At 40.2% G+C, this 12,483-nt stretch overlaps 1 protein-coding gene across 1 annotated transcript in view; it reads left to right on the plus strand.

The window, feature by feature from the left end:
- Positions 1–9,643: 9,643 nt before the first annotated feature.
- Positions 9,644–12,483, plus strand: part of NPTX2 (neuronal pentraxin II) — a 15,616-nt gene continuing 12,776 nt past the window's right edge. The window contains exons 1-2 of the mRNA XM_011957014.1: positions 9,644–9,690; positions 11,814–12,124. Coding sequence (XP_011812404.1) covers positions 9,644–9,690; positions 11,814–12,124 — 358 coding nt within the window. The remainder of the gene's footprint in view (positions 9,691–11,813; positions 12,125–12,483) is intronic.

Raw genomic sequence — 12,483 nt, forward strand, 5'->3', positions numbered from 1 at the left:
TGTTAGCCAGGATGGTCTTGATCTCCTGACCTTGTGATCCACCTGCCTTGGTCTCCCAAAGTGCTGGGATTACAGGCGTGAGACACCGCGCCTGGCCAGTGTAATGTTTTTAAGGTTCATCCATGTCATAGCAGTTCCTTTCCTTTTATTACTGAGTAGTATTCCATGGTATGGATGTATCACATTTTGTTTATCCATTCACCAGTTGATAGATATTTGGATCATTCTACTTCTTGGCTACTCCGAAAAATGCTTCTATGAACATTTGTGTGCAAGTTATTGTGTGAGCAAATGTTTTCATTTATTGGGCAGATACCTAGGAGTTGAGGTTGGTGGGTCATATGGCAAGCGTGTGTTTAACTTTATAAGAAGCCACCAAACAGTTTTGCTAAATGGCTGTATAATTTTGTGTTCCTACAGGCAATGTATGAGGGTTCCAGTTGCTTCATGTCCTCATCAGCCCTCAGGACTTTAACTATTTTTTATTTTAGCCATTTGAATTGGTGTGTAATGGTTTTGATTTGCATTTCCCCAATGACTAATAATGTTGAGTGCCTTTTCATGTACTTACTAGTCATTTCTGTATCTTCTTTGGTGATCACTGGCTTATTTATTTTTCTATTTTTGTTAAGTTTCATTGAGGTATAATTGACATAAAATAAACTTCACATATTTGAAGCGTACAAGTTGGTAAATTTGTACAGATGTATAATCCATGAAGCCATCACTACAATCAAGATAATGACTATATCCATCTGCTATACTTTGAATGTTTGTCCTTGCAAACCTCATGTTGAAATCTGAACCCCAGTATTGGAGGTGGGGCCTAATGGGAGGTGTTTGGGTCATGGAGTTGGATTCCTCATGAATGGCTAATGAGTGAGTTCTTACACTATTAGTTTCCACAAGAGCTGGCTGCTAAAAAGACTCTGGCAGAGGATCGCTCGGGACCCAGAGTTTGAAGCTGCAGTGAGTTATGATCACACCACTGCATTGCAGGCTGGGTTACAGAGCAAGACCCAATCTCTACAAAAATGTTTTTAAAAATTTGCTGGGCATGGTGGCACATGCCTGTAGTCCCAGCTACTCAGGAGGCTGAGGTGGGAGGACTGCTTGAGCCCAGGAGTTGGAGGCTACAGTGAGTTATGATCGCCCCACTGCACTCCAGCCTGGGCAACAGAGTGAGATTCGGTCTCAAAAAAAAAAAGAAAAAAAAAACAGACCCTAATTTGCTTTCCTCTCTCACCATGTCATCTCTGCCCTCACCAGCTCCTCTTCCACGAGTGGATTCAGCTTGAGGCCCTTACCAGAGTAGATGTTGGTGCCATGCTTCCTGTACAGCCTGAAGAACCATGAGCCAAATAAACCTCTTTTCTTCATAAATTACCCAGCCTCAGGCATTCCTTTATAGCAGCACAAATGGACTAAGATTTCATCATTCCTGAAAGTTTCCTTTTGGCCATCTGTAATTCTTCCCAGGCTCTCTCCAGTTCTCCATCCTCCCTTGTTAATTTGCTTTCTGTCCCTATAGACATACAGATCTGTTTTGCATTTTGTAGAATTTCACATAAGTGGAATTATGAGTACTAATCTTCTTTTTCTGCCTTCCCTCAATCATAATTGTTTTGAGATTCATCTGTGTTGTTACATATATTAATAGTTCATTCCATCTCATTTCTGAGTATTTAGCACAATTTATTTATCCACACATTTATTGGTGAATATTTGGATTGTTTCCACTTTCCAGCTATTCCAAATAAAGCTGCTATCAACATTCATGTACGAGTCTTTGTATAAAGGTATCTTTCATTTCTCTTTGTTAAATACATTGGAATAGAATGTCGGGAAATGTTAGCATATGTTTAATTTTTTAAAACCTGTTTTCCACAGTGGTTGTACCATTTTACATTTCTACAGCAATAGACAAGCAATCAGGTTTCTCCACATCTTTGCTAACACTTGGTGTGTTCCGTTGTTTATTATTTTAGATAGTCTAGTGGGTGTGTATCAGTATCCTGTGGCTGGAATTTGCACTTCTCCAATGACTAATGATGTTGTACATCTTTTCATGTGTTTATTAGCTGCCTGTAGATCCTCTTTGGTGAGGCATCTGTTTAAATCTTCTACCATTTGTGAGTTGTGTTGGTTGTTTTCTTGTGCTGGAGTTTGAGAGTTCTTTATATATTCTGCATAAAAGTACTTGGTGAAATCTGTAATCTGAAAATATTTTCTCCAAGTCTTTTGCTTAACTGTTTTTGTATTCTCTTAACAGTGTCTTTCAAAGAGAAAAAAAAAAAATCTTAATTTCTAAAGATGGGGATGTTCCATCTTTAGAACTGGGGATTTCATGACATAATTTATTTTCATCCAATGGGTGGGACAGTAACTTAAAGAACAGCATCCATTTCCACAATGAATTCTTTATTCAATATTTCTTGTGTCCAAGCATTAGGATGTTCTCTCTGGAATAAAAGTGATCATAATAGAATAGGGATCAAGCTGAGCTTTTAGATCATTAAACTATTTCACATGACCTCCAAGATCTTAATTCACAACCAGAACTTCTTAAACCATATTTTCTGGTCTTACCATAGGTACTAGAAAAGATGTGAAAATGTGTGAAAATGTGCTGGGCAGGCCCTCCCCCTCATTCTGCCATTTATGTTCCTGGTTGCTTCTCATTTCTTCCAACAGTAAGGCCTGTTGTGAAATTGACTTTCAATTTCATTCTTTTCCAATCCGTCAGCTCAGATACTGATCACAGAGTGGGTCAATGTGCTATCTTTTGACAAAGCCGTTTCTATTTTAGATTTGTCAAAATAGTCTTCTAAAGGCATATGCTTATAATGATGATTGATGATTCAACAAAACTTCAGAGGGCTCACTTTCAATTTGGCTAAGAGGACCAAAAAGCCCTTTGTGTAACCTCATTATCAATATCAGCCCACAAGCGTGGGAGCATCATAGGAATAACTCCTGTTCAAGTCAGGCCAGTTCAAAGATTCTGCAAGTGTTGTGCTTACAGCAAATATTATAGCTCTAGAATTATGACAATCAGCACATAAGCAATGTGGGAGGTAAATGAATGCCTTCACGTTTTTGCTTTGTATTCCTAAGATTCCATTTGCAGAGTGTGTGTGTATGTGTGTGTCTGTATGGCTTGGGTGGTGGTTGAGGTTCCACAAGGAATGTTAATTGCAATGATAAGAAAAGAATAGCTGAGGCTTATTCCAATGGAAAGGTCTTTTTAGGGATAGTCTCTGTTTTTGGCTTCTTCTCCTCATAACATCTCCTGTTAAGGTTTTCATTCTTTCTCCGGGGCAAGACCATTCTCTCATTGTCTAATTCCCCAAAAGGCAGGCTTTTGTTTCTGTTGTTTTTCCCAGATGTAGAGATTTCCAATGTAAAATTAAAATTCCAATATAGTAGTCTCGCCTGCAATTTTCAGAAGCAAATTAGGTCATTAAGTAAGCTTCTAGAGCAGGAAGTTAGGAACCTTTTACTCTAAGACACTATACCACCAGAATCTTACAATGTGCTACACTTGTGTAAGTGTAAGTCACACTTACAATATACCAGGCACTGTTTTAGTGCTGGAGACACGGAAGTAAACAAAATCAAAGTATTTATCCTTTATCACTACCAGTGGAGATAATATTTCCTGGCCAGTTTACTCTATCAGCATAACTTTCAGCAAGATTTGAAGCATCATGAATTGCAATTATATAATAATCTGAGGATTAATGTTGATTTCAAATGCAAAGGAAATGACACTCTGCTCCCTCACCAGCAAACACATACATTCTTTATATTTCCTGGCTTAGGTGGTTTTCAAACCAGAACTCATGATACCACTTATTTGTTTAAAGATAAAGATTAAACATCAAAACATTCACTGCAGTTTCAAGTAGCATACTTAATGCATATTTATTTTATTACAGGGCTTCAATGTTGAGAGAATTCTTTTTAGTGCCAAAATGGCAAAGGAAAATATGAAATACAATAAAAAGAATGAAGTCTAAGCTTTGGCCTAAAATACCACACATTGACTCAGATTCTTTTTGCTTTCATATACCATAAGATTTTTTTTATTATTATTAAATTGACCTTCTCTGTCAAACCCAAAGACTCAAGGCTGCAAATACATTACGAAGCCTTTGTTCTCATAACCCTTTTACTATCTTATGTAGTTTTCAGGAAGCTAGACTTAAAAACAATCATAACACAGTATCACTTTACACAAAACATTTTTTCTTCATTCTAAGGGTTTTAAACTATTTCCTAATGAATCCAACTGGGATTCATTTGAATTAGGGAGTAAAATAAAGATTGCTTAACTGATTCTTGTTGAAGAGAGAAGAAAGTCATAGTTGGAGAATTGATTTATTTAGGCTGCTTATATTTAAGGGAAATATCTCCTACCTCCTTTAACCCAGATGGGCTGTTCGCTAGCTAGACTGAATCACAGAGCAAAAGAAGAAAGAATCTGGATGGAATGAGCTGCTACTTCTGCAACAAAGGCAGCAAATGTACATGAGGGGTTTAATTCACTTCCTGTGGTCTAGGGCGGAGTGGAGATGGCAATGGGACATCTGGAAAACAGATGAACACGTTTTCCTGATGCAGGCTGGTAATGGTACAATTCCTCTCTGATAGAAGTCTCAGGTATGCAGTCTTTCTGCATTTTTCATTCAGCTAAGAGAAGATTATCCCAGGTATGAACATCAGGATTCTGGGGGGAATAAATGATTAAACGAGATGAAAAGGCCAATAAGAATTTTAGCTCAAAGCTCAAAGCTGCACTGAACCTAATCTGTTGAGAATATACCATTGGAGAACTTGTCTTGGCTCTGACCCTCTATTTCAGTTGCTTCTCAGTCTCAGAAACTGTAATAGCGCTGGGAGAGAGGTCTGTTCCTTTATGATTTCACTTTAACCCCTACCAAGTGGTGTTATAGAGCCTGAAGAAAAAAAAAAAAAAAAAAAAAGCTAAACATCTCCCCGCCATTTCTGTGACACTTCCATCTGGGAATCCAGATGGAAGAATTTCAGAAAGTCTGGAATGTGTAGACATTTCAGACTCAAATTCCCACTTCCCTTTGCTTAATTAAAAACTGAACATTGTTACTACTCACTTTGTTCATTCTTGCAAGTAGATGTTTTGGTCACCTGTCTAAAATAATAGCCCTGGCCTTCCTTACGATGGTAGGTGAGTGATAGCTGCTGGAAATGAGATAAATTTATCCTAAGGTATCCTTGGAAACAGAGAACCAATTTGGAACAGAGGGCTGAAAGTCAGAGATTATTAACTACATATCTTGTTTTTCTCCAATGGCGTCAACTTTCCCTTCTTTTGCCCCCTCTTCCAGATACCCAGCCCTTCCTATCTACCATACCCTCCATTACCCTTTCCAAGGGCTAATTTAATTTCCAACTTCTCCTTGAAAATGTCCCGTTTTCTAACACAGTGACTTTGTTCTTACAAAGTTGCAGAATGGATTGATTACATGTTGAGCAAAACCTTCATTTCTTTCCCACAATGCTATTATGGCTGTGTACAATGACATCCAAGAGATATTTATTGAAAGAAGGAAGTACATCAGACCTAGATGTTGCCATTAAAAAGCTCATAATCCAGTAGAAAAGATAATTATAATACAGGGCTTAAAGTACTAAGAGAAATAAAGAATGTTATGGTGTCATTTCAAACTGAACAAAATCAGGGCAAGCTTTGTGGAGGAAGTAGTGTGTAAGCAGTGAAGGATGAGTGGGTCTTGTGGTTCTAGAGATGGAAGAAAGATCATTCCAGATCTGTCTCCAGATATGGGAAACAACCTGAGTCCCAGTGCCAGAGGATGAAAAATATGGGTCATGTGTGAAAAGCATAAGTTTACTTTGGAGTGAGGATAGATCAAAGGATATAGTAAAAATTGGACTGAATAGGAGGGTGTGGGGGAAAATGATGGAGACTAAAGAGTTTTACACATATGCATAGAGAAATAATGAAGGTTTCCGAGCAGTGCAGCTCAATGCTTTAGTGCTGTACTTCAGGAAAACTGACCTGGCAATAGAATATACAAGCTGAAATGGACATTGTAGAGCTGGAACGTTCAGTTAGAGGCAGCTGTATAGTTTAGAACAGAAGTAATGAGATTGTAGCTGTGAGAATAGAGTTGGCATATTGTACAAGCAGAATTAGGACTTAGAAATGAACTAGAATTTGAATAAAATTGGCGGTGGAGGAGATACAGATGTCTCCAAAGTTTTGAATTTGAATGACTTGGAAAGCATTAATGACATAAGAAATAGGAAACAGGAGGAAGAATAGAGGGAAAATAAAGAGAACAATAAGTTTACTTGACATATTGAGTTAGAAGTATGGGTAGTTTATCTTTGAGATGTCCAACATGCAATTGGTTTAGTATAATCTGGAACTCAGTATAGACAGTTTCTGCTATGGTTTGTGTCCCTCAAAATTCCTGTATTACGTTTACTTATGTAACAAACTTGCACATCCGGCACATGTATATCAGAACTTAAAATAAGAATTTAAAACGTTAATGTGTTAAAAACTTAACGCCCCAAGCAACAGTGTTGGGAGGTGGGGCCAAGTATGGATTAATTGGGTCATGAGGAGGGAGCTCTCATGAACGGATTATTGCAATCATCTTAGGAATGGGTTAATTATCACTAGAGTGGGTGGTTATAAAAGCAAGCCCAGCCCTTGGTGCTTTCTCTCCCACAGTTGCTCTCAGATATGTGCACTTGCTTCTGCCCTCCACCTTTCCACTATACGTCAGATGCTAGCACCATGCTCTTGGACTTCCCAGCCTCCAGAACCATGAGCCAAGTAGACTTCTTTTATTTACAAGTTACTGAGCCTGTGGTATTCTGTCATAGAAGCAGAAAATGAACTAAGACAGAATCACTAATATAACTTAAAAACTTAAGACTGTTAAGGTAGAGAGTATCGTGAGAGAAAGGAGAGAGCTATGGACAGTTCAACTTTGAATATGTGTGTTGAGGAGGCAGGTAATGAAAGAAGATCCAGAAAATAAGAAAGAAAGGAAAAAATGTTCAGAAATCAAAAAAGAAAACCAGAAGAATACAATATCATAGAAACCAATGTTGGAAAATTCTAATAAAAAAGACTTAGCCAACAATGTTCAATGCTCCAATGAGTTCCAGAAGAATGACAGAAAAGGGGTCATTGGAATTAATGGCAAATTATTGATTTTTAAGAAAGCTGTTATTGAAGAAGAAACCAAGCATCCTAGTAGGTTAATGAGTATGTCAGGGAGTGATACAGAGAAAAGAGCCCTTACTGGAAACCAGAGGGCCTGAGTTCCAGCATGGCCCTGCTGTTAAGTAGCCATATGATCTTTTTAGCATGGTTTTGAACTTATTTTGTGGGGAGTGGAAGTCTTTACTTTAAAATAATTTTAATTGACATGTAATAATTGTACCTATCTATAGGACACAGAGTGATATTTCAATACATGCAAACAATGTATAATGATCAAATCAGGGTAATTAGCATATCCATCACCTCAAACATTTATCATTTCTTCCTGTTGGGTACATTCAAAATCCTCTCTTCTAGCTGTTTGAGAATACATTACAAATTATCATTAGCTATACTCACCCTACAGTGCTGTAGAACACCAGAACTTAGTCTTCCTATCTAGCTGCCATATGACTTTTTAACCTTTCTCAAACTGTTTCCTGGTCTTCAAAATTCTATAAAATATCTTCAAACTCTCACTTTCAAAGATTCATACAAGCTACCTGTGTGCCTGAATCATACAGAGATATTGAGCCACATGTCTTTATCAGAAATAGGCCAATTTCACCACTTGTAACTTGTGTGAAAGTGGGGCACTTTCTTAGTGTTTCCTAATATAGAGAAATTGAGACTACATTCATGAAGATTTTTTCAAAGCAAACCAAGTTGATGATGTTCCTTCCTTCAGTCTCCTCCCACTCCCAGTCTATTATCCTTTTACTTTTAAAAACTGAGGTAAGACATTATCCCTGGTATATCCGGTGACTTATTCTATTGCTTGAAATCAGAGGATGCCACCAAAAGCCTTTTTTGGTTTGTTGAATCAGTTGAGTAATATGAACAACCAATTCCCCTAAATCACGGCTCTCTAGCCACATGTGATAATATACTTGTACAGGGACACCACTTCCTGAAACTCAGTGTCTCATCTCACATGCTCCCAAAATTTAGCCAGAAATATGTTATTCAGGAAGAACCCAGATGCACTGAAGAAAGAACATTTTGCTTTATCCAAGGGGCTTATACCTATTTGGATCTCGTAGTAATACAAATTCAGAATCGTTGAGATGTTAAATAATACAAATGTTTTAGTGGGGTCCAGGCACACAGTCTGGTGATATATTCCAAGTGTAGGTATGAAATAGTTCACTTTGACTGACTTCTCTGATTAAAGCTCAATAAAATCATGCTTTATCCTTTTTTTAAAAAAAAAAAACCCCACAAAGTAGTATATCTTTATCTTGCTGAGACACCAGTATATTTTCCTGAAGTTTTCGTCCCTTGTCTTTCCTCTTGGGAGGTTGGCCTGTTCTTTCTCAAGTATTCTTGCCTTATTTAATTCTAAAGAATATTGCAGAAAGTGAAGAATTTTCTTCAGTTTTGTTTTTAAAGGGACTTACATAATCCTGGTCTAAATTCAGTGGAGAAAAGGGGAAGAAAAGGATAATTATCATCTATTGTGCACTGGCTATATGCCAAACATGTTCACTTACATTATCTCACTCAAGGCTAACAACAATATTTTGTAGTAAATTTAGCTTTGATTTTAGAGATGAGGAAACTGAGGCGGGGAGAGGTTAAATCACTCTCTCAAGGTAAAGTAGCAATTCATAAAACTGGGACTGAAACTAAAGCTGCCTGGCTCCAAAGTTCAAGCCCTTTCTACACTACCATGCAGTTCAATCTAGTGGAAAAAAAAAAATCCACTCTTGAAAGCGTCTTAGCATTTTAAGCATAAAAGTGTGTTAGTAAGGATCCTCTGGAGCTTCCAAATTCTGTTTCATCTGCACTGAATTTTACACACACACACACACACACACACACACACACACACACACACACACACGCACACGTCTCTTATTTGCCCCCTTCCTATTGAAATTCAGCACCGAGGACAGTTCCCGATTCATGTTTGCAGGAAGCTGTCCTTGGATTCTGTTAGAGCTCACACTCTCATTCTTGACTTCCCAAGTGGCACTGAGAAAGACAGGAGGAAATGTAAGAAAGTATGAGATGGGATCCTCTCACACCATGGTGGAAATTAGCACATTTCCCAGAAGACCAAGATAAAAATGCATGTGAGAAGAACAAGAGAACCAAACAGATGGGGCAATAAAATGGAGGCGGAATGAGCTCATCAGGATTCCCAGCACACGGTTTAAGTCCATACTGGGCTCACAGCTGACCTGGGACCAGCCGACATAGTGAATGAGTGGGTGGTTACTATGCTGCAGCATCAGTTACACTAAGAGATTAGGTGGAGCTGATTCACTGCTACAGATCTGCACGACTTTTCAAGTGGAGGAAAATCTGTGGGCCCTGGTCTCTGCCACTCACATAACCATCCTCATGGGTAGCATGAGTCATACATGCAGGATCTTTCAGGTAGACAAAGTTGTTGTGCTGTGAGTAAATCCAGTATGAGCTTTCATGTCGTCGAGAGCAGGTTTTAGCCACAGCTACAGCATTTCCGTGTATGAAAGTTTACCTGCTGCACTACACAACGACCCTGCCTTTCCACATTCACCTTTGGCTACAGGTGGTTCATAACACACACAGAAAAAACAAGTTTCTGAAACGTTCCTCACACCAACAGTGATTCCTTCTTTTCCAAACTACCAAACTCTTGAGTACAGTTGAAGCACCTTTAGACAGTTGAGTCTAATCCCCTTATCTTTTCAAAATTATTATTATTATTATCATTACTATTATTCTGAGACGGAGTCACCGTCTGTCGCCAGGCTGGAGTGCAGTGGCGGGATCTCGGCTCACTGCAACCTCTGCCTCCCGGGTTCAAGCGATTCTTCTGCCTCAGCCTCCCAAGTAGCTGGGACTATAGGCGGGCGCCACCATGCCCAGCTAATTTTTGTATTTTTAGCAGAGACAGGGTTTCACCATGTTGAGGATGGTCTCGATCTCTTGACCTGTGACTTGCCCGCCTCGGCTTCCCAAAGTTTTGGGATTACAGGCATGAGCCACTGTGCTTGGCCCCCCACCCTCGCCCTTATCTTATATGCAAGGAAACTGAAGTCCAGAGAGGAGAAATGACTTGCCCCAAACCAATTAACTAGTGACAGAGTTAGAATTAGCACTGGATCCCTCATTCCTAAGCCAGCAGGCTTTTCATTGCACCAAGAAGATAAAACTGTAAATAGCATGTACTTTGTTAACTAAGCCTCTAATTATACTGCCTCCAAAGAAAATAACATTTCAAATGTCTGGGTCTTTCCATTTGAGCTTTGGCAATTTCACTGATCACTTCTCATACTGGAATCTCTTTTAAGACGTTTAGGAGTAATTATATTGGGATATATGCTATTTTTACTCTTGTACACTGCTTTCTTTGTTCAGGAGGAAATTAGAATTCTGGAAATACACTTGATTTTGTTTAATTATTAAAGGAACAAGCTTCTATTTCAAGTAGTTGCAAATATGAATATATCAGTCTGTGTGTCAAGAAAGGATATATGGAACAATATAGGAATGATAATACTCTATTGTCACATCCAATTAAGGGCCACTAGGTCTACAAGTAAAGAGGAACATCAAAGCTATGAGTGAAAATGGAAAAGTCACATCGTTATCTGAATAATTTTGAAAACGTCTGGATTTGGTGCCTTATGAATCATCTGAAATGTAACAAGGCATAAAGCGCTTTGCAACCCTGTTGCCTTCATTATTGTAATTTGTGCATATGCAGGTTTATTTGAACTTTTTCAAGTTTTCACCCAGCTGAAAAAGGATGTGGGAAGAATGAGTCCAGTCAAGGTCATACTTACAAGATGAAACTGACACCTCCTGGGGATGCAGGCTAACAGAAACATGAGCCCATTACTCACCCCAAATCACCCATTCATACCTTTTTCTGCTAATGAATATTCTTACCTGGACCATCATTACTTCCATTGTCCTCTGCTTTGGATACCTTGTAGACCAGGTTCCTGTCTCTCATTTTTATCCACGAAGAGATTTTCATGAATAGAACTTTTCTTGTAATTTAGCAATAATGTCCTTGAAAACCCCACAACTATTTACATAACAGAAGCTATTGTTTAATGTGCAAAGCGGGTCAGAATTTGGTTTCTAGAGATTAATCACTGCAGTCTAGTTTATATTATCATAATAATTTCATTTATTTTGATACAATTTGCTTTCAGAATCAACCTCCGCTTCTGCGCACAAGTGACAAATCCATTTGTTTCTGGTATAATGGATAACGTGATTAATGACCTTGCAACAGGATTTCTTAAAAACATAGAGAGGAAAAGAAATAAAGATTTCCATTTATAAATGTGCAGTAAACCAGCTCAAACTGTAGCTGTGCATCAAAATCCCTCTTAACTTGTTTTAAGCCACAGATTTGGAGAGATTCTGAAACAAATTTGCTCCTGACTTTTGGGGGTTTCTGCTCATATCTACTGTCTCCAAGAAGCTGAGGGCAGTGGCCTCACTTTGAGGAAGTGGTGACACTGAGGGGCCCCTGGTTACAAGGACCGGGCACTGTTTGACCACGTGACTCCATCGCCAGGACTCCAGTCAGATGTCACCCCGCCCCCCGAGCTCAGGTCTTGCTGAATAAGGTCACCGCCCAGGGGGCAGTCGATGAACACGCGCGCGAGGACTCTGCGAGTGGCCTTGTGACTTTGTCCCCAACTCCGGGTGTCCCCTCCTTCCCGTCAGCGTCCGGCGCCTGGTCCTGGTCTCGGTCCCCGAGGCCCCGGGGATTCTTCCCGAGCGTTTTCCGAGTCGGCGCGGGGGATGGAGGCGGGGCCATGGAGCGCGTCCCGGGGACCGTTGCATCCGGAGGCGGCCGTCGTGCGGCTCCTTCCCGCCTCGAGAGTGAGGTGGCCGGGCCTTGACGAGGTGGCCCACGCCTGCCGCGGGGGTGGCTCGCGATGGCAGTAGGGGTTCGAGTCCCGCCTGGTGGGCTGCTCCTGCTGGAGAAAACGCCTCCCTGAGGGACGCGGCGAACGCACAGAGAGGCCCAGCGCCTCGCCGGAAGCCACCCTGAGGAAGTGGCACCGAAGGGTTCCCACTTTCTCCTCAGCCTGTGATGCCCGCGTCCTCGGGTGGGTTCGAGGGGCGCCCGGGCACAGTCAGCCGAGGCACTTGAGAGCCCCAAGGTCGTTTTGCACCTCAGGTCTCCTTTCCTGAGGTGGGGCGCGGGACCTCGCGCTCTTGCCTCAGGCTCCGGCCCA

Source organism: Colobus angolensis, unplaced genomic scaffold (assembly GCF_000951035.1).
Source record: "Colobus angolensis palliatus isolate OR3802 unplaced genomic scaffold, Cang.pa_1.0 Scaffold43, whole genome shotgun sequence".
Lineage (NCBI taxonomy): Eukaryota > Metazoa > Chordata > Mammalia > Primates > Cercopithecidae > Colobus > Colobus angolensis.